The 24,355-nt window shown below is 42.1% G+C and overlaps 1 protein-coding gene across 4 annotated transcripts in view; it reads left to right on the plus strand.

Annotated features, from left to right (window-relative positions):
* The window catches only part of LOC139749529 (tRNA pseudouridine(38/39) synthase-like), a 94,189-nt gene that overhangs the window by 45,090 nt on the left and 24,744 nt on the right, over positions 1 to 24,355 (plus strand). For 3 of the 4 annotated variants that reach the window (XM_071663494.1, XM_071663493.1, XM_071663492.1), the window contains exon 8: positions 5,763 to 5,906. In XM_071663494.1, the coding sequence (XP_071519595.1) occupies positions 5,763 to 5,906 (144 nt within the window). Of the gene's footprint in view, positions 1 to 5,762; positions 5,911 to 24,355 lie in introns of those variants that run through there. The other variant, XM_071663495.1, reaches the window with a different exon arrangement.

Here is a 24,355-nt window from a genome sequence, read left to right on the forward strand (position 1 = left end):
ACACCCTCTTCTGCTCTCTCAACCACGCTCTTTTTATTTCCACACATCTCTCTTACCCTTACGTTACTCACTCGATCAAACCACCTCACACCACACACTGTCCTCAAACATCTCATTTCCAGCACATCCATCCTCCTGCGCACAACTCTATCCATAGCCCACGCCTCGCAACCATACAACATTGTTGGAACCACCATTCCTTCAAACATACCCATTTTTGCTTTCCGAGATAATGTTCTCGACTTCCACACATTCTTCAAGGCCCCCAGGATTTTCGCCCCCTCCCCCACCCTATGATCCACTTCCGCTTCCATGGTTCCATCCGCTGACAGATCCACTCCCAGATATCTAAAACACTTCACTTCCTCCAGTTTTTCTCCATTCAAACTCACCTCCCAATTGACTTGACCCTCAACCCTACTGTACCTAATAACCTTGCTCTTATTCACATTTAACTTTCTTCTTCCACACACTTTTCCAAACTCAGTCACCAGCTTCTGCAGTTTCTCACATGAATCAGCCACCAGTGCTGTATCATCAGCGAACAACAACTGACTCACTTCCCAAGCTCTCTCATCCCCAACAGACTTCATACTTGCCCCTCTTTCCAAAACTCTTGCATTTACCTCCCTAACAACCCCATCCATAAACAAATTAAACAACCATGGAGACATCACACACCCCTGCCGCAAACCTACATTCACTGAGAACCAATCACTTTCCTCTCTTCCTACACGTACACATGCCTTACATCCTCGATAAAAACTTTTCACTGCTTCTAACAACTTTCCTCCCACACCATATATTCTTAATACCTTCCACAGAGCATCTCTATCAACTCTATCATATGCCTTCTCCAGATCCATAAATGCTACATACAAATCCATTTGCTTTTCTAAGTATTTCTCACATACATTCTTCAAAGCAAACACCTGATCCACACATCCTCTACCACTTCTGAAACCACACTGCTCTTCCCCAATCTGATGCTCTGTACATGCCTTCACCCTCTCAATCAATACCCTCCCATATAATTTACCAGGAATACTCAACAAACTTATACCTCTGTAATTTGAGCACTCACTCTTATCCCCTTTGCCTTTGTACAATGGCACTATGCACGCATTCCGCCAATCCTCAGGCACCTCACCATGAGTCATACATACATTAAATAACCTTACCAACCAGTCAACAATACAGTCACCCCCTTTTTTAATAAATTCCACTGCAATACCATCCAAACCCGCTGCCTTGCCGGCTTTCATCTTCCGCAAAGCTTTCACTACCTCTTCTCTGTTTACCAAATCATTTTCCCTAACCCTCTCACTTTGCACACCACCTCGACCAAAACACCCTATATCTGCCACTCTATCATCAAACACATTCAACAAACCTTCAAAATACTCACTCCATCTCCTTCTCACATCACCACTACTTGTTATCACCTCCCCACTTGCGCCCTTCACCGAAGTTCCCATTTGCTCCCTTGTCTTACGCACTTTATTTACCTCCTTCCAGAACATCTTTTTATTCTCCCTAAAATTTAATGATACTCTCTCACCCCAACTCTCATTTGCCCTTTTTTTCACTTCTTGCACCTTTCTCTTGACCTCCTGTCTCTTTCTTTTATACATCTTCCACTCAATTGCATTTTTTCCCTGCAAAAATCGTCCAAATGCCTCTCTCTTCTCTTTCACTAATACTCTTACTTCTTCATCCCACCACTCACTACCCTTTCTAATCAACCCACCTCCCACTCTTCTCATGCCACAAGCATCTTTTGCGCAATCCATCACTGATTCCCTAAATACATCCCATTCCTCCCCCACTCCCCTTGCTTCCATTGTTCTCACCTTTTTCCATTCTGTACTCAGTCTCTCCTGGTACTTCCTCACACAGGTCTCCTTCTCAAGCTCACTTACTCTCACCACCCTCTTCACCCCAACATTCACTCTTCTTTTCTGAAAACCCATACAAATCTTCACCTTAGCCTCCACAAGATAATGATCAGACATCCCTCCAGTTGCACCTCTCAGCACATTAACATCCAAAAGTCTCTCTTTCGCACGCCTGTCAATAAACACGTAATCCAATAACGCTCTCTGGCCATCTCTCCTACTTACATAAGTATACTTATGTATATATTGCTTTTTAAACCAGGTATTCCCAATCATCAGTCCTTTTTCAGCACATAAATCTACAAGCTCTTCACCATTTCCATTTACAACACTGAACACCCCATGTATACCAATTATTCCCTCAACTGCCACATTACTCACCTTTGCATTCAAATCACCCATCACTATGACCCGGTCTCGTGCATCAAAACCACTAACACACTCATTCAGCTGCTCCCAAAACACTTGCCTCTCTTGATCTTTCTTCTCATGCCCAGGTGCATATGCACCAATAATCACCCACCTCTCTCCATCAACTTTCAGTTTTACCCATATTAATCGAGAATTTACTTTCTTACACTCTATCACATACTCCCACAACTCCTGTTTCAGGAGTATTGCTACTCCTTCCCTTGCTCTTGTCCTCTCACTAACCCCTGACTTTACTCCCCAGACATTCCCAAACCACTCTTCCCCTTTACCCTTGAGCTTCGTTTCACTCAGAGCCAAAACATCCAGGTTCCTTTCCTCAAACATACTACCTATCTCTCCTTTTTTCACATCTTGGTTACATCCACACACATTTAGGCACCCCACTCTGAGCCTTCGAGGAGGATGAGCACTCCCCGCGTGACTCCTTCTTCTGTTTCCCATTTTAGAAAGTTAATACAAGGAGGGGAGGATTTCTGGCCCCCCGCTCCCGTCCCCTCTAGTCGCTTTCTACGACACGCGAGGAATACGTGGGAAGTATTCTTTCACCCCTATCCCCAGGGATAATATACATATATATATACATATATACACACACACACACACACACACACACACACACACACACACACACACACACATGCACTCCATCTATATATATTTTAAAAAGTGACATCACAGCCCTGCTTTATGCCCACATGTACACCAAAACTTTTGCTTTCTCGTATTCATGCATTTGCATCCAACTGTTATCTCCCTACCACATATATACTTAACACTTCCTATAAAACGTTTCTCTCGTGTCTGTTATACACTTTCTCCAGATCCATAAAAGCTGTATACAGCTTCTTATCTCTAGCTATATTCTTTTTCATATTCATTTTCACTGCAAAAACCTGATCCACACATCCCCTACCTTTCCTAAAACCTCCTTGTTCCTCACTTATCCTGCAGTCACTTGTTTCCATCATTATCTATCAGCAGTCTTGCATATATTATTCCTGGTATACTGAATAGACTTATATTCTCCCATATGCTTTTCCTAGTATATTTAACTGACTTATTCTTCTGTAATTGTTGCATACATTGTTGCACCTTTTTCTTTAAATAAAGGAATAATGATAACTTTCACCCAGTCCTCAGGCACAACCCTCTACTTTTATTCTAAGTTACATAACCATTGCATTCACTATATCACACTTTTTCTTCCATACTTCTGCATTTGAACCATAATTCCTTCCACTCCAGCAGATGCCTTTCTTACTGTCAACCTCATTATCATCCTTTTTACCTCCCTTCTTGTTATAGGCTCATGCACTTTTATCCTTCCCTTTCCATCCTTCATACCCATGCACATACCAGCTGTTGTCTCACCTTCTCCCACATTTATCAGTTCTTCAAAATACTCTTTCCCTCTTCTTTTCACTTCCTCCTTTTGATTCAACAACTCCCCTTTACTTTTCCATTTTTTATCCACCCCTTTGCTTTTTCACCTTCTGTACAGTTTCTTATTTTCTCAAAAATTTTCTCTTCCAGAATCTTTATCTGCTCTTTCTTTGTTTCCATCTCTCAGCTTCGTAACATTCTGCTTAAACATCTTATATTCATTCCTCTGCCTTAGATGAACTTCCATTGGTATATTCCTGTCGAACTATCTACCATGTGCCTTTTTCTTTTCTTCCATAGCATTTCTAATCTCATCCCTCCAACATGCATTTCCCCATATACATTTGTATATCACAACCTTTTATCCAACTAATTCTACAGCCTTTAACAGCCTTTCTCTGAACATTTTAAATCCCTCATTCACACATGACTACATCCCTACATTTATTGCACTTTCATCTAAACTTTCTGTCACCCTTTCATACTTCTCTTTGTTTTCTTTCTGATTCACCTTTTGCTCGCCAAGACTTGTGACTTGACTCTCCATTCTTCCTTACACCATACCTCTGCTTCTCTCTGATCCTCACTTCCACAAGAACTGTAGATTGCAACTCTAGCATCCAGCTCAACCTTTCTCGGCTTTTCATCCACTGCTATGTAGTCAATCACACCCTTTTGTTCTTGTCATTTCTCATTTTATGTATATCTGTGGATCATCTTGTGCGGAAAAGAGGTGTTTGCAAGGATTAAACCCCTCTCAGTACAGACATCCACAAGATAACTCCCATTCTCATTTACTCCAGGAACTCCTCATATTCCAACTATTTCAGTCTTTTCTTTCTGCCTCACCCACACATGGACTATTGGCATTCTGTCCACAAACGTACAATCTCTCCTTGTCACACATAACTCTTGACAACCCGGCTCATTCTTCATAACTATAGAGTATCCTGTAGTGAGTGCTATGTGCAAGCCCTGCCTAATGGCAAAATGGTAGGAGGAATAGATAGAAGTAGTGGGTAGGAACATTTAGGTAGGAGTTTTAGGCAGAAAATTGGGAAGAAGTAGTAGGTAGGAACATTAGGCAGGAGCATTAGGTAGAAGTAGTTAGTAGGAACATTAGGTAGGAGCTTCTGTGCACACTGTGCTAGACTTGCCCTCTGCCAGTGGCCTGTTAAGGGTGAGGTACAAAAGGCTGAGAAACAGTACTGGCATTCACTGATTATGGAGATTTTATTGTCATGGCCACCCCCTTTGAAGGAGTTCCAGAAGGGAACAGGCATCAGAGATATAGAGAGACAAATGAGGAAGCGTGAGGTATAATCACTGTCATGGGCTAGCAAATTAAGACTGACGTAAACATAACATGCCCTTGGTAACTTATGACTACCATAGCAATTCCACTAGCACTTAAAAAGCACAAGGCTGAAAGCTATGTTCTGTATTGGATGGGTGAAAACTCTGAAAATTGTAAGTTGTGCATGGAATTGGTTAAGAATAGTGGTTCTTCAACTGAAGAGGATGTCTGACACACAAAATTATATGTGATGATTAGTTTTGAATTTGTCGATGGTTGTCTGAAAAATTAGCTTCATCTGACTTTTGAAGATCTAAAGCTTGCAATTACATTGAATTCTTTTTGATTCTTGAAACATCCACAAGACATACTTCATATAATGAATGAATGAAACCATTATTTTCTTGATTACAAAGTCACTGATTTAGAGTTTTTTATTGTTCTGAAAAGGTTTTAGTCTTAAGTCCTACAACAGACAGTACATTACAGTAAGTTTGACAAATGTGCCTGTATTTTAAGTTGCACTTCACTGTTGATGTAAAGTTAGAGATGTCAGTAATTTTATCTCTGGTTACTGAGGAAACAGATTTACTGGTAAAGATTTTGCAAATAATGGGATTATTTATACAGTATAGGTGTTTTTCAGTACATTATCATGATCTGAATTTTCATAAACTTATTGATCAGAAAGTTAATAACTACATTGATCAGTTGTATTTTGTAATGCTGCAGCTGTCATTAACTGCTTTCAGAAAACCCCAGTACTGCCTTGCAAGTGATGTGCCCTTAAATCTCTATGAAACATCTTTTGAGGGAGTGGAGTGGCAGTGGGATGATCAAAATCTGCACTTTGTTATTTCCCAGCTGCAGGGTCTGTGGACAAAATACTCTGTACGGTAAAGTAAAACTTACTGAATTGATACTTTTTCTCTACAAGCTTGTAAAGATATAGTATTTAACATGTATGTACATTATTTACTCACAGAGTGTAGGCTGTCAGGTTTGATTTCTAATACTGTGTTGTGAGTAGGAAAAGTTTACTGTAGATAAGATGGTAGGTGTAAAAGTGTAAACTACCAAATTGGAGGTGGAAAGATGGAGTGAAAAAGATTTTGTGTGATCGGGGCCTGAACATGCAGGAGGATGAAAGGAGGGCAAGGAATAGAGTGAATTGGATCGATGTGGTATACCGGGGTTGACGTGCTGTCAGTGGGTTGAATCAAGGCATGTGAAGCGTCTGGGGTAAACCATGGAAAGCTGTGTAGGTATGTATATTTGCGTGTGTGGATGTATGTATATACATGTGTATGGGGGTGGGTTGGGCCATTTCTTTTCGTCTGTTTCCTTGCGCTACCTCGCAAACGCAGGAGACTGAAAAAAAAAAAAGTATTTTGATGGTATGGAAAACATGTTTAAGAGATGAAATGAAAGGAAGAAGGGGAAGGTTGAGAGTGAGATGGAAGTACAGATTGAAAGGTATGGCAGAGATATATAATGATAGAGTATTGATCATGATTGTTTAAATAGACAGCAGGAGCCAAATGGAATGTTTCATGTCAGATATAGGTTCTCACTGAATGTTTGCAACATATTGCTCCTTTAATTCACCTCTTGTGCTTTCATGTTCTTCTGACCTTGGTGATGTCCCAAACCTCGACTCATGAACCTCTTCAGTACATTTACCTCACACACTCAGAACACTTCCACTATAGTTATTACTCTACAGTTTTCTGAATTTTGAATCTTTTTGAAGCTTTTTCATCATTCCATACACTGTCCATTCTTCTGCTCCCAGTGTCATCTCTAGGATGTGAAGCTGTTTCATCATTCCATACACTGTCCATTCTTCTGCTCCCAGAGTCATCTCTTGGATGACATGTTGTGCACTATGCTTTTTTCTCATTCCACATCCATACACTGCACTAGAGTTGCACACTGCCAGTGGCCTGGTAAGGGTGAGGCACTGAAGGCTAAGAAGCACCACTGAAGTTCACTAGTTATGGAGACTGCCTCTGGCTACTCCCTTGAGGGAGTTCCAGGTGGGAAAAGGCATCAGAGATGTATGTAGATAGATAGTTGGGATGCTTGTCCAGCTGCATGTGCCAGGCAGTGACAGTGCACAGCTGAAGGGATGCATAAGGCCCTTTAAGGAGACTTGTGCCACTCCTGGCCTTTCCACATATTGTGAAAAAAGAAGTGTTGTTATTGCTTGATTGGTTTGTTAGTTTTTAGGGCTATCATCTGCCAGGGTCATTAAGGATGTCAGGGTCAAGTTATGAACAATCAGAAAATCTTTAACATTATCTTCAGGTGTTAAAGATAATTCCGAAACACTCATACGCACATTATTCTTGTATCTCAGTGGGGTAGACAAAATCTGCTTTAGTTATATGCCTTTAAGACTCAGTTTCTACCCATCTCTACTGAAAATTCTCACGACTTTCCTCTCTCCTTTGACAGTTCTGTAATTCCACCTCTTGACTCATTAAACATACTTGGTTTTACTGTAACATCCAGTCTCTCTTGGAAACCCAACATTACGGAACTAGGTAAGTTTACATCTAAGAAACTGCGAGTCCTGTTTAGATGTCAAAAGTTCTTTTCTTTTGAACAGTTGTTCCATTTGAACAGAGGATTGATCTGTCCTTGTATGGAGGACTGCTCTTACATCTGGGGTGGTTCTAGCTCTGCATCCTTACTTGACAGATTTGAGTTAAAAGCAGTTGGACATATAAACTCTCCCAGGCTCACTTCAAAACTTGACCCACTTGCCCTATGCTGCAATGTTCTTTTTTTCCTCTTTTTTAGGTATCACTTTGGTGTTTGCTCACAAGAGCTGGCTGCTTGTCTACCCTTGGTAGACCTCACAATACTTGGCAAGCTGCTGCATTACATAATTACTGAGTGACCATTGTCAACACACAGGTGGGCTGTTTTGATAAATATTTCTTTCCATACACCCGGAAGTTTTGGAATTCTGTACCTTCTCATGTCTTTCACAATAACTATGACCTGGCACATTTTAAAAGGCAGGTTTTTCACTTCCTCCAAACTGGCACATTTTAAAAGACAGGTTTTTCACTTCCTTTAGAATTCATAAATGCTTTCCCTTTTCTTTTTCCCCTTTCATAATCCTTTCTATATTTCAATTAAGGCCCAGCCTTGATGTGGACATTTGTCTGTGACTGAAGCCTCCAATGTAAGAAGAAAATATATCAGTAATTAAAGAATTTCTAAAGTCCTAAAATCCCTGTAAAGAAAGACTCGTACCTAAATAGCATAGCCAAATAGCAGATGATTTGTGGTTTTAGTTACTTTTGATAACTTCCTCTTGAAATATTTTCAAGTTTCTTTCTTCCCTACCGACTTCAATGGTGGTGGCTAATGACGAGCCTGTTTGCGGATGAGTGTTGTTTGCTGAGAGTGAACTGGAGTTGCTGAAGGTTTTGTGTGTTATATGATGTATGTGATTATAGGCAAGTGAAGGTAAAAGTGAGTAAATGTAAGGTAATGGTGTTTGAGAATAAGCAGTGAACGTATAGATTTTGTAAAGCCCCATAGAGCGAAAGAAGTAAGTGTACCAAACTGTGCAGGAGAAATACTGGAAAAGGTGACCGAATTAATGTAAGTTGGTAAGTTTGGTGGTATGTATGGAGAGATGAGGGAGAGAGCAATGTAGGGTAGAAGATTCATTTGGTGCCTTAATAGAATAATGGAGGGTAGAGGTGAAAGTATGGAAGTGAAGAGAGGATTAAGGGACAGCATAGTCGTCCTGACCCTGACCTGTGCTGTTACAACATAGACATGGGATGAGTCACACAGGTCAATAATCCAGGCTGTGGAAATGAGCAGTTTGAGAGGATAGATAGAATGAAGAAAGTAATGAGGGGGTGTATGAGAGATTTAGTATGGTAGGTTATGCAAAGGGAATGAATTGTGAAGTTATAGAGTGAGTGAAATGTAATACTTTGAGGTGGTTTGGGCACGTGGAAAAATGCAAGATGAGGAATTTAAAAGGAGAATGTATGATAGTATGATTGAATAGGTTGGTATGAGAGGAAGATCACCAATGAGATGGGGAAATAGAGTGGAAGAGCACTGGTGGGAGAGAAATGGGGGGAAAAAAATGTGGATGCAAGGGCGGCATGTGAGAATAAGGAAATGGACACAGTTTTGCTGTGGCCATTCCCGTAATGGGAATATCTGGAGAAAAGGGGTCCCAAAGGTACAAATAGATAGATAGAACCAACTTCACTACAGTTAGTGCTGCTCATGAGTGATATGATGTTTACAACAATTATTCATCCATAATGTACAAAGATTCATATTTCAATGGCTGGGAAATGATAGTTAACCATAGGAATACATCTTTTTTTTCATGTTGAAGGCTCCAGTCATGGACAAAAGTCCACATCAAGGATGGACCTTAATTTAAATGTATAGACAATAATGAAAGGGAAAATGAAAAAACAAGGGAAAATATTTACAAATACTGGAGGAAGTGAAAAACTTGTCTTTTAAAGTGAGTCCGGTCATTAGGAAAGACATGAGAAGGTAGAGAGTTCCAAAGCTCTGATAAATAGGGACAGAAGCAGTTATCAAAGGGGACCACCCTTGATTTGCCAGTCACCACTCAGTAATCATGTGATGCAGCAGCTTGCCAAGTATTTCGTGGTCTACTTAGTGATGGGGAAACACAAGCAGTCAACTCTTGGGAGCAAAAACCAAAGTAATACCCATAGAAGAGGGAAAGTGAACCAACATTGCAATAGCGTAGAGCAAGAGCATCAAGATTGAAAGTTAGCCTGGGATAGTATATAAGCTGGACCGCTTTTGACTCATACTGTCAAGTAAGGATGTACAGCTAGAACCATCCCAGATATGAAAGCAGTACCCCATACAAGGATGAATCAATCCATTGTATAGATGGAGTAACTATTCATAAGAAAAGAAGTTTTGACATATAAACAGGATACCCTGTTTTTTATGGGAAGACTTACCTATTCCTGTGATATGGGGTTTCCAAGAAAGAGTGGATGTTACAGTAATACCAAGTATGCTCACTGAGTCAGCAGGTGTAATTACAGAATTGTGAAAGGAGAGATGAGAGTTATGAAGAGTTTTTGATAGAGAAATGGGTAGAAACTGAGTCTTGGAGGCATTAAACTTAACTAGATTATATCTACCCCACTGAGATATCTTGTCCAAGTCTGAGTTTATTAAGGAAGCTGTATCAAAACAAGATGCAGATCAAGTGAGAGAAGAAGGAGCAGAATTGAAGGATGTAGATGAATGCAGTGTTGAATCATAAATGTATGAACGCATTTGATTATTTGTGGAGGAGAGGAAATTGTTGAAGAGAAAGTGTAGGGGACAGGACAATACCTTGAGGGTCACCACTGTTGATGGAGAAAAGGGAATGAGGCTGGTCCATCAACAACCACAGAGATAGATTGGCCAGAGAGGAAGCTAGATATGAAGGAGCAAAGTGAGGGAGGAAAGCCAAAAGAGGGGAGCTTAGAGATGAAACCCTAATGCCATATTTATAAGGGGCAATTACACATGACTTCCCAAAACTTTTTAGGGATGATGACCAGACGTTAATAAGATAGGAAAGAATATCACCAATGGATCTCAGTATAGAAGCCATTCTGGTGACCAGAGAAAAGACTGATTTTCAAGGTGTCTATGGATATAGGAGTTGAGGAGGGATTCAAAGACTTTGAAAATGGTAGATGTCAAAGCAACAGGATGAGAGTTAGAGAGGTCAAAGTGGTCACCCTTCTTAGGAATGGGATGTATCATGCATGCCTCCAAGGAGAAGGGAAAGTTTTGGTTTTTAACAGAAACGGAACAAATGAGCAAGCACAGGTGTAAGTTCAGAGGCACACTCTTTCAGTACAGGGGGATGGATGGCATCAGGACCAAACACCTTGCTTGTGTCCAGAGGTATAAGTGCTTTTTGGATAGTCTGAAAAGAGGTTACATAGGATTAGTAAGAGGAGCATCAGGGGGTAAATGAATGTTAGAGTCATCCAAGGTGGAGTTTGTGGAGAAACAGAAACCAGAGAGAGTTTCTTTGTCTATGGCAGAGACCGCTATATATATATTTATTTATTTATTTATATTTCCATTCAAACTTACCTCCCAATTGACTTGACCCTCAACCCTACTGTACCTAATAACCTTGCTCTTATTCACATTTACTCTTAACTTTCTTCTTTCACACACTTTACCAAACTCAGTCACCAGCTTCTGCAGTTTCTCACATGAATCAGCCACTAGCGCTGTATCATCAGTGAACAACAACTGACTCACTTCCCAAGCTCCCTCATCCACAACAGACTTCAATCTTGCCCCTCTTTCCAAAACTCTTGCATTCACCTCCCTAACAACCCCATCCATAAACAAATTAAACAACCATGGAGACATCACACACCCCTGCCGCAAACCTACATTCACTGAGAACCAATCACTTTCCTCTCTTCCTACACGTACACATGCCTTACATCTCGATAAAAACTTTTCACTGCTTCTAACAACTTGCCACCCACACCATATATTCTTAATACCTTCCACAGAGCATCTCTATCAACTCTATCATATGCCTTCTCCAGATCCATAAATGCTACATACAAATCCATTTGCTTTTCTAATTATATCTCACATACATTCTTCAAAGCAAACACCTGATCCACACATCCTCTACCACTTCTGAAACCACACTACTCTTCCCCAATCTGATGCTTTGTACATGCCTTCACCCTCTCAATCAATACCCTCCCATATAATTTACCAGGAATACTCAACAAACTTATACCTCTGTAATTTGAGCACTCACTCTTATCCCCTTTGCCTTTGTACAATGGCACTATGCACACATTCCGCCAATCCTGAGGCACCTCACCATGAGTCATACATACATTAAATAACCTTACCAACCAGTCATCAATACAGTCACCCCCTTTTTTAATAAATTCCACTGCCATACCATCCAAACCTGCTGCCTTGCCGGCTTTCATCTTCCGTAAAGCTTTTACTACCTCTTCTCTGTTTACCAAATCATTTCCCCCAACCCTCTCACTTTGCACACCACATCGACCAAGACACCCTATATCTGCCACTCTATCATCAAACACATTCAACAAACCTTCAAAATACTCACTCCATTTCCTTCTCACATCACCACTACTTGTTATCACCTCCCCATTAGCGCCCTTCACTGAAGTTCCCATTTGCTCCCTTGTCTTACGCACTTTATTTACCTCCTTCCAGAACATATTTTTATTCTCCCTAAAATTTAATGATACTCTCTCACCCCAACTTTCATTTGCCCTCTTTTTCACCTCTTGCACCTTTCTCTTGACCTCCTGTTTCTTTCTTTTATACATCTCCCACTCAATTGCATTTTTTCCCTGCAAAAATCGTCCAAATGCCTCTCTCTTCTCTTTCACTAATAATCTTACTTCTTCATCCCACCACTCACTACCCTTTCTAATCAACCCACCTCCCACGCTTCTCATGCCACAAGCATCTTTTGCGCAATCCATCACTGATTCCCTAAATACATCCCATTCCTCCCCCACTCCCCTGGAGGAAGTAAAGTGTTTTAGATATCTGGGAGTGGATCTGGCAGCGGATGGAACCATGGAAGCGGAAGTGAATCATAGGGTGGGGGAGGGGGCGAAAATCCTGGGAGCCTTGAAGAATGTGTGGAAGTCGAGAACATTATCTCGGAAAGCAAAAATGGGTATGTTTGAAGGAATAGTGGTTCCAACAATGTTGTATGGTTGCAAGGCATGGGCTATGGATAGAGTTGTGCGCAGGAGGGTGGATGTGCTGGAAATGAGATGTTTGAGGACAATGTGTGGTGTGAGGTGGTTTGATTGAGTAAGTAATGTAAGGGTAAGAGAGATGTGTGGAAATAAAAAGAGCGTGGTTGAGAGAGCAGAAGAGGGTGTTTTGAAATGGTTTGGGCACATGGAGAGAATGAGTGAGGAAAGATTGACCAAGAGGATATATGTGTTGGAGGTGGAGGGAACGAGGAGAAGTGGGAGACCAAATTGGAGGTGGAAAGATGGAGTGAAAAAGATTTTGAGTGATCGGGGCCTGAACATGCAGGAGGGTGAAAGGCGGGCAAGGAATAGAGTGAATTGGATCGATGTGGTATGCCGGGGTTGACGTGCTGTCAGTGGGTTGAATCAGGGCATGTGAAGCATCTGGGGTAAACCATGGAAAGCTGTGTGGGGCCTGGATGTGGAAAGGGAGCTGTGGTTTCGGGCATTATTGCATGACAGCTAGAGACTGAGTGTGAACAAATGAGGCCTTTGTTGTCTTTTCCTAGCGCTACCCTGCACACATGAGGGGGGAGGGGGATGGTATTCCACGTGTGGCGAGGTGGCGATGGGAATGAATAAAGGCAGACAGTGTGAATTGTGTGCATGGGTATATATGTATGTGTCTGTGTGTGTATATATATATATATGTGTACATTGAGATGTATAGGTATGTATATTTGCGTGTGTGGACGTGTGTGTATATACATGTGTATGGGGGTGGGTTTGGCCATTTCTTTAGTCTGTTTCCTTGCGCTACCTCGCAAACGCGGGAGACAGCGACAAAGCAAAATAAAATAATAAAATAAAATAATTATTTATATTTGTTATACTTTGTCGCTGTCTCCTGCGTTAGCGAGGTAGCGCAAGGAAACAGACGGATGAATTGCCCAACCCAACGTTATACACATGTATATACATACATAAATGTCCACACACGCATATATACATACCTATACATTTCAACATATACATATATATGCATACACAGACATATACATATATACACTTGTACATAATTCATACTTCCTGCCTTTATTCATTCCCGTTGCCACCCCGTCACATATGAAAAGACAACCCCCTACCCCCCGCATGCGCATGAGGTATCGCTAGGAAAAGACAACAAAGGCCACATTTGTTCACACTCAGTCTCTAACTGTTATGTATAATGCACCGAAACCACAGCTCCCTTTCCACATCCAGGTCCCACAAAACTTTCCATGATTTACCCCAGACGCTTCACATGCCCTGGTTCAATCTATTGACAGCATGTTGATCCCGATATACCACATCATTGCAATTCACTCCATTCCTTTCACTCCTTTCACCCTCCTGCATGTTCAGGCCCCAATGGCTCAAAATCTTTTTCACTCCATCCTTCCACCTCCAAGTTGGTTTCCCACTTCTCCTCGTTCCCTCCACCTTTGACACATATATCCTCTTTGTCAATCTTTCCTCACTCATTCTCTCCATGTGACCAAACCATTTCAAAACACCCTCTTCTGCTCTCTCAACCACACTCTTTTTATTACCACACATCTCTCTTACCCTATTATTACTTACTCGATCAAAAAACCTCACATCACATATTGTCCTAAAACATCTCATTTCCGACACATCCACCCTCCTCCGCACAACTCTATCTATAGCCCATTCCCTGCAACCATATAACATTGTTGGAACCACTATTCTTTCAAACATACCCATTTTTGCTTTCCAAGATAATTTTCTCACCTTCCACATATCCTTCAACGCTCCCAGAACTTTCGCCTCCTCCCCCACCCTGTGACTCGGTTCTGCTTTCATGGTTCCATCCGCTGCCAAATCCACTCCCAGATATCTAAAACACTTCATTTCCTCCAGTTTTTCTCCATTCAAACTTACCTCCCAATTGACTTGTCCCTCAACCCTACTGTACCTAATAACCTTGCTCTTATTCACATTTACTCTCAGCTTTCTTCTTTCACACACTTTACCAAACTTAGTCACCAGCTTCTGCAGTTTCTCACCTGAATGAGCCACCAGCTCTTTATCATAAGCGAACAACAACTGACTCACTTCCCAAGCTCTCATCCACAAAAGACTGCATACTTGCCAGTCTCTCCAAAACTCTTGCATTCACCTCCCTGACAACCCCATCCATAAACAAATTAACCATGGAGACATCACGCACCCCTGCCGCAAACTGACTCACCAAGAATTGATCACTTTCCTCTCTTCCTACTCATACACATGCAGTACATCCTCAATAAAAACTTTTCATTGCTTCTAAGAACTTGCCCCACCCTGTGACTCAGTTCTGCTTCCATGGTTCCATCCGCTGCCAAATCCACTTCCAGATATCTAAAACACTTCATTTCCTCCAGTTTCTCTCCATTCAAAGTTACCTCCGAGTTGACTTGTCCCTCAACCCTACTTTACCTAATAACCTTGCTCTTATTCACATTTACTCTCAGCTTTCTTCTTTAACACACTTTACCAAACTTAGTCACCAGCTTCTGCAGTTTCTCACCCGAATCAGCCACCAGCGCTGTATCGTCAGTGAACAAAAACTGACTCACTTCCCAAGCTATCTCATCCACAACAGACTGCATACTTGCCCCTCTCTCCAAAACTCTTGCATTCACTTTCCTAACAACCCCATCCATAAACAAATTAAGCAACCATGGAGACATCATGCACCCCTGCCGCAAACCGACATTTACTGAGAACCGATCACTTTCCTCTCTTCCTACTTGTACACATGCCTTACATCCTCAATAAAAACTTTTCACTGCTTCTAAGAACTTGCCTCCCACACCATATATTCTTAATACCTTCCACAGAGCATCTCTATCATCTCTGTGATATGCCTTCTCCATAAATGCTATATACAAATCCATTTGCTTTTCTAAGTATTTCTCACATACATTCTTCAAAGCAAACACCTGATCCACACATCCTCTACCACTTCTGAAACCACACTGCTCATCCCCAATCTGATGCTCTGTACATGCCTTCACCCTCTCAATCAATACCCTCCCATATAATTTCCCAGGAATACTCAACAAACTTATACCTCTGTAATTTGAGCACTCACCTTTATCCCCTATGCCTTTGTACAGTGGCACTATGCAAGCATTCCGCCAATCCTGAGGCACCTCACCATGAGTCGTACATACATTAAATATCCTTACCAACCAGTCAACAATACAGTCACCCCCTTTTTTAATAGATTCCACTGCAATACCATCCAAACCTGCTGCCTTGCTGGCTTTCATCTTCTGCAAAGTTTTTACTACCTCTCCTCTGTTTACCAAATCATTCTCCCTAACCCTCTCACTTCGCACACCACCCCGTCCAAAACACCCTATATCTGCCACCCTATCATCTAACACATTCAACAAACCTTCAAAATACTCACTTCATCTCCTCACATCACAACTACTTGTTATCACCTCCCCATTAGCCCCCTTCACCGATGTTCCCATTTGTTCTCTTGTCTTACGCACTTTATTTACCTCCTTCCAAAACATCTTTTTATTCCCCCTAAAATTTAATGATACTCTCTCACCCCAACTCTCATTTGCCTTCTTTTTCACCTCTTGCACCTTTCTCTTGACTTCCTGCCTCTTTCTTTTATACATCTCCCAGTCATTTGCATTATTTCCCTGCAAGACTCGTCCAGAAGCCTCTCTCTTCTCTTTCACTAATAATCTTACCTCATCCCACCACTCACTACCCTTTCTAATCTGCCCACCTCCCACGGTTCTCATGCTACAAGAATCTTTTGCGCAAGCCATCACTGCTTCCCTAAATACATCCCATTCTTCCCCCACTCCCCTTACGTCCTTTGCTCTCACCTTTTTCCATTCTGCACTCAGTCTCTGGTACTTCCTCACACAAATCTCCTTCCCAAGCTCACTTATTCTCACCACTCTCTTCACCCCAACATATTCTCTCTTCTGGAAACCTCTACAAATCTTCACCTTCGCCTCCACAAGGTAATGATCAGACATCCCTCCAGTTGCACCTCTCAGCACATTAACATCCAAAAGTCTCTCTTTTGTGTGCCTATCAATTAACACATAATCCAATAACGCTTTCTGGCCATATCTCCTACTTACATATGTATACTTATGTATATCTCTCTTTTTAAACCAGGTATTCCCAATCATCAGTCCTTTTTCAGCACACAAATCTACAAGCTCTTCACCATTTCCACTTACAACACTGAGCACCCCAATTATTCCTTCAACTACCACATTACTCACCTTTGCATTCACTCATCACTATAACCTGATCTCGTGCATCAAATCTACTAACACACACACTCAGCTGCTCCCAAAACACTTGCCTCCCATGATCTGTCTTCTCATGCCCAGGTGCATATGCACCAATAATCACCCATCTCTCTCCATCCACTTTCAGTTTTACCCATATCTATTTAGAGTTTACTTTCTTTCACTCTTTCTTTCACTCTATCATACTCCCACCACAACTGTTTCAGGAGTAGTGTGACTCCTTCCCTTGCTCTTATCCTCTCACCAACCCCTGACTTTACTCCCAAAATATTCCCGAACCACTCTTCCCCTTTACCCTTGAGCTTCGTTTCACTCAGAGCCAAAACATCCAGGTTCCTTTCCTCAAACATACTACCTATCTCTCCTTTTTTCTCATCTAGATTACATCCACACACATTTAGACACCCCAATCTGAGCCGTCGAGGAGGATGAGCACTCCCCGCGTGACTCCTTCTATTTCCTCTTTTAGAAATTTAGAATACAAGGAGGGGAGGGTTTTGTAGCCCCCTGCTCCCGTCCCCTTTAGTCATCTTGTATGATAGTGATAGTGCCAATGAAAAACCTACAATTTAGTTACTTATTTTTCATTTATATATATTTATTATACTTTGTTGCTGTCTCCCGCGTTAGTGAGGTAGCGCAAGGATACAGACGAAAGAATGGCCCAACCCAGCCACATACACATGTATATACATACACGTCCACACACGCACATACACATACCTCTACATGTCAACATATACATATATATACACACACACAGACATATACATATATACACATGTACATAATTCATACTGTCTGCCCATATTCATTCCCGTCACCACCCCGCCACACATGAAATAACAACCCCCTCCCCCCGCATGTGTGCGAGGTAGCGCTAGGAAAAGACAACAAAGGCCACATTCGTTCACACTCAGTCTCTAGCTGTCATGGAAAATGCACCGAAACCACAGCTTCCTTTCCACATCCAGGCCCCACAAAACTTTCCATGATTTACCCCAGACACTTCACATGCCCTGGTTCAATCCATGACAGCACATCAACCCCGGTATACCACATCGTTCCAATTCACTCTATTCCTTGCACACCTTTCACCCTCCTGCATGTTCAGGCCCTGATCACTTAAAATATTTTTCACTTCATCTTTCCACCTCCAATTTGGTCTCCCACTTCTCCTCGTTCCCTCCACCTCTTATACATATATCCTCTTTGTCATTCTTTCCTCACTCATTCTCTTCATGTGACCAAACCATTTCAAAACACCTTCTGCTCTCTCAACCACACTCTTTTTATTGCCACACAACTCTCTTACCCTTTCATTACTTACTCGATCAAACCACCTCACACCACATATTGTCCTCAAACATCTCATTTTCAGCTCATCCACCCCCCTCTGCACAACTCTATCTATACCCCACACCTCGCAACCATATATCATTGTTGGAACCACTATTCTTTCAAAGATACCCATTTTTGCTTTCCAAAATAATTTTCTCGACTTCCACACATTTTTCAACGCTCCCAGAACTTTTGCCCCCTCCCCCACCCTGTGATTCACCTCCACTTACATGGTTCCTTCCACTGCCAAATCCACTCCCAGATATCTAAAACACTTCACTTCCTCCAGTTTTTCTCCATTCAAACGTACCTCCAAGTTGACGTGTCCCTCAACCCTACTGTACCTAATAATCTTGCTCTTATTCACATCTACTCTCTGCTTTCTTGTTTCACACACTTTACCAAACTCAGTCACCAGCTTCTGCAGTTTCTCACCCAAATCAGCCATCAGTGCTGTATCATCAGCAAACAACAACTGACTTACTTCCCAAGCTCTTTCATTCACAACAGACTGCATACCATACTTGCCCCTCTTTCCAAAACTCTTGCACTTGCCTCCCTAACAACCCCATCTATAAACAAATTAAACAACCATGGAGACATCACACACCCCTGTCGCAAACCAACATTCACTAAGAACCAATCACGTTCCTCTCTTCCCACTCGTACACATGCCTTACATCCTCAATAAACTTTTCACTGCTTCTAAGAACTTGCCTCCCACACCATATATTCTTAATACCTTCCAGAGCATCTCTATCAACTCTATCATATGCCTTCTTCAGATTCATAAATGCTACATACAAATCCATTTGCTTTTCTAAGTACTTCTCACATACATTTTCAAAGCAAACACCTGATCCACACACACACATCCTCTTCCACTTCTGAAACCACACTGATCTTCCCCAATCTGATGCTCTGTACATGCCTTCACCCTCTCAATCAATAACCTCCCATATAATTTACCAGGAATACTCAACAAACTTATACCTCTGTAATTTGAGCACTCACTTTTATCCCCTTTGCCTTTGTACAATGGCACTATGCAAGCATTCTGCCAATCCTCAGGCACCTCACCATGAAGGGCAACAAAAACCTTAAAATAAAAAAGTCACCCCAAAACCCCGCAATAAACCCTCCAAACCTGCTGCCTTCCGGGTTTTATTTTTCGGGAAATTTTTTTAAACCCCTCCCCGTTTACCAAATCATTTCCCTAAAAACCCCCTCACTTTTCCACCACCCCACCAAAACACCCTAAACTGGGCCCCCCATCACAAAAACTTCAACAAACCTTCCCAAAATACCCCACCCCCTCACATCACCAAATACTTGTTATCACCCCCCCCATTAGCCCCCTTCACCGAAGGTTTCCCCTTTTTTCCCTTTCTTACGCCCTTTTTTTACCTCCTTCCAAAAAAAATTTTTTTTCTCCCCAAAATTTAATGAACTCTCCACCCCAACTTTTATTTTCCCTTTTTTTTCACCCCCTTGCACCTTTTTCTTGGGCCTTTTGCCCCTTTCTTTTTTACACTCCCCGTCATTTGCATTTTTCCGGGAAAAACCCCCAAAGCCTCTCTCTTTTTCTTTCCCTAAAAAATTTTTACCTTTATCCCACATCCTACCCTTTCTAATCCCCCACCTCCCACGGTTTTCATGCCACAAAAATCTTTTGCGCAACCATCACGCCCCCTAAATACATCCCCTTCCTTTCCCCCCCCCCCTTACCTCCTTTTTTCCACCTTTTTCCTTTTTGGACTCATCCCCCGGGGACTTCCCCACAAAATCTCCTTCCCAAGCCCCATTAATTTCCCCACCACTCCTTCACCCCAAAATTCCCCTTTTTTCTGGAAAAACCCCTACAAATCTTCACCTTCGCCCCCCACAAGGTAATATCAGACATCCTCCCGTTGAAATTTTCACACATTAACATCCCAAAAATCTCTCTTTTGGGGTGCCCATCAATTAACCCCATTCCCCAAAAACGCTTTTGGCCAACTCCTACTTACAAGATACTTATTTTATTCCCCTTTTTTAAAACCCGGGATTCCCAAACAAAGTCCCCTTTTTTAGCACACAAATTTACAAGTTTTTCACCATTTTCCCTTACAACACTGAAACCCCCCAATTATTCCCTTTAACCCACATTACTCACCTTTGCATTCAAAACCCCTCACTATAACCTGGTCTTTGTGCATCAAAAATTTTTTTTTTTTTTAAAACACCATCAAACTCTCCCAAAACACTTGCCTCCCATGATCTGCTTCTCATGCCCCGGTGCATATGCCCAATAATCACCCATCCTCTCCATTAAATTTCGTTTTACCCATTTCAAATTTTAAATTTCTTTCTTTACCCTTTTCACATACTCCCACCACCGGTTTTAGGGGTATTACTCCTTCCCTTTTCTCTTTCCTCTCACCAACCCCTGACTTTACCCCAAAAATTCCCAAAACCCCTCTTCCCCTTTACCCTTGAGCCCTTTTTTCACCAGAGCCAAAAAATCCAGGTTTCCCTTTTCCCCAAACATAAATACCTTTCTCTCCTTTTTTTTCCCTCTGGTTACATCCACACACTTTAGACACCCCAAACGAGCCTTGAGGGGGATGGCACTCCCCCCGGAAATCCTTCTTATTTCCTCTTTTAGAAATTTTAAAAAACAAAGGGGGGGAGGGGTTTTGGCCCCCCCCCCCGTCCCCTTTAGTCCCCCTTGGGGTGATGGGGGTTTTTTTTGCCCCCCCCCCCAAAAAAAATTTTAAAAAAAGTTAATTTTATTTTTTAATTTTTTTTATTTTATTTAAATTTTACTTTGTTGCTTCTCCGGGAGGAAGGGAGGCAAGGGAAAAAACGAAAGAAAGGGCCCCAACCCCCCCCATCCATGTATATAAAATTAAAATCCACAAACGCAATATACATTTCCATACATTTCAACTTTACATATATATAAAACACAAACAAACATAATTTCACATGTACATAATTCATACTTTTCCCGCCCTTTTTTTCATTCCCGTTCCCAAACCCCCCAAAACATGAAATAAAAACCCCCCCCCCCCCCATGGTGCGAAAGGTAAAAACCGGCCTTTTTTAAAAAAACAAAAAAAGGACTTTTTGTTCCCCTCGTTTAGCGCAAGGAAAAGCAAAGAAACCCCCCCCACCCCCTTTCCAAAAATCCCCGGCCCCACAAAATTTCCTGAAATTTTTACCCCAGACGCTTCACATGCCCGGTTTAATCCATGACAGCACTCACCCCGGGATACCACATCGTTTCCCAAATTTCCCTATTCCTTCCCCCCTTTCCCCTCCTGCATGTTCAGGCCCCATCACCAAAAAAATTTTTTTACTTCCCTCTTTCCACCTCCAATTTGGGCTCCCCCTTCTCCCCGTTCCCCCCCCCTCCAACATATATCCTCTTTGGGCAATTTTCCTCCTCATTCTCTTCCCTGTGCCAAACCATTTTAAAACCCCTTCTGCCTCTCAACCCACTCTTTTTATTCCACACCTCTCTTACCCTTTCTTTTTCACACACTTTACCAAACTCAGTCACCAGCTTCTGCAGTTTCTCACATGAATCAGCCACTAGCGCTGTATCATCAGTGAACAACAACTGACTCACTTCCCAAGCTCCCTCATCCACAACAGACTTCAGTCTTGCCCCTCTTTCCAAAACTCTTGCATTCACCTCCCTAACAACCCCATCCATAAACAAATTAAACAACCATGGAGACATCACACACCCCTGCCGCAAACCTACATTCACTGAGAACCAATCACTTTCCTCTCTTCCTACACGTACACATGCCTTACATCTCGATAAAAACTTTTCACTGCTTCTAACAACTTGCCACCCACACCATATATTCTTAATACCTTCCACAGAGCATCTCTATCAACTCTATCATATGCCTTCTCCAGATCCATAAATGCTACATACAAATCCATTTGCTTTTCTAATTATATCTCACATACATTCTTCAAAGCAAACACCTGATCCACACATCCTCTACCACTTCTGAAACCACACTACTCTTCCCCAATCTGATGCTTTGTACATGCCTTCACCCTCTCAATCAATACCCTCCCATATAATTTACCAGGAATACTCAACAAACTTATACCTCTGTAATTTGAGCACTCACTCTTATCCCCTTTGCCTCTGTACAATGGCACTATGCACACATTCCGCCAATCCTGAGGCACCTCACCATGAGTCATACATACATTAAATAACCTTACCAACCAGTCATCAATACAGTCACCCCCTTTTTTAATAAATTCCACTGCCATACCATCCAAACCTGCTGCCTTGCCGGCTTTCATCTTCCGTAAAGCTTTTACTACCTCTTCTCTGTTTACCAAATCATTTCCCCCAACCCTCTCACTTTGCACACCACATCGACCAAGACACCCTATATCTGCCACTCTATCATCAAACACATTCAACAAACCTTCAAAATACTCACTCCATTTCCTTCTCACATCACCACTACTTGTTATCACCTCCCCATTAGCGCCCTTCACTGAAGTTCCCATTTGCTCCCTTGTCTTACGCACTTTATTTACCTCCTTCCAGAACATATTTTTATTCTCCCTAAAATTTAATGATACTCTCTCACCCCAACTTTCATTTGCCCTCTTTTTCACCTCTTGCACCTTTCTCTTGACCTCCTGTTTCTTTCTTTTATACATCTCCCACTCAATTGCATTTTTTCCCTGCAAAAATCGTCCAAATGCCTCTCTCTTCTCTTTCACTAATAATCTTACTTCTTCATCCCACCACTCACTACCCTTTCTAATCAACCCACCTCCCACGCTTCTCATGCCACAAGCATCTTTTGCGCAATCCATCACTGATTCCCTAAATACATCCCATTCCTCCCCCACTCCCCTGGAGGAAGTAAAGTGTTTTAGATATCTGGGAGTGGATCTGGCAGCGGATGGAACCATGGAAGCGGAAGTGAATCATAGGGTGGGGGAGGGGGCGAAAATCCTGGGAGCCTTGAAGAATGTGTGGAAGTCGAGAACATTATCTCGGAAAGCAAAAATGGGTATGTTTGAAGGAATAGTGGTTCCAACAATGTTGTATGGTTGCGAGGCATGGGCTATGGATAGAGTTGTGCGCAGGAGGGTGGATGTGCTGGAAATGAGATGTTTGAGGACAATGTGTGGTGTGAGGTGGTTTGATTGAGTAAGTAATGTAAGGGTAAGAGAGATGTGTGGAAATAAAAAGAGCGTGGTTGAGAGAGCAGAAGAGGGTGTTTTGAAATGGTTTGGGCACATGGAGAGAATGAGTGAGGAAAGATTGACCAAGAGGATATATGTGTTGGAGGTGGAGGGAACGAGGAGAAGTGGGAGACCAAATTGGAGGTGGAAAGATGGAGTGAAAAAGATTTTGAGTGATCGGGGCCTGAACATGCAGGAGGGTGAAAGGCGGGCAAGGAATAGAGTGAATTGGATCGATGTGGTATGCCGGGGTTGACGTGCTGTCAGTGGGTTGAATCAGGGCATGTGAAGCATCTGGGGTAAACCATGGAAAGCTGTGTGGGGCCTGGATGTGGAAAGGGAGCTGTGGTTTCGGGCATTATTGCATGACAGCTAGAGACTGAGTGTGAACAAATGAGGCCTTTGTTGTCTTTTCCTAGCGCTACCCTGCACACATGAGGGGGGAGGGGGATGGTATTCCACGTGTGGCGAGGTGGCGATGGGAATGAATAAAGGCAGACAGTGTGAATTGTGTGCATGGGTATATATGTATGTGTCTGTGTGTGTATATATATATATATGTGTACATTGAGATGTATAGGTATGTATATTTGCGTGTGTGGACGTGTGTGTATATACATGTGTATGGGGGTGGGTTTGGCCATTTCTTTAGTCTGTTTCCTT

The sequence above is a fragment of the Panulirus ornatus genome, chromosome 7 (genome assembly GCF_036320965.1).
Source record: "Panulirus ornatus isolate Po-2019 chromosome 7, ASM3632096v1, whole genome shotgun sequence".
Classification (NCBI taxonomy): domain Eukaryota; kingdom Metazoa; phylum Arthropoda; class Malacostraca; order Decapoda; family Palinuridae; genus Panulirus; species Panulirus ornatus.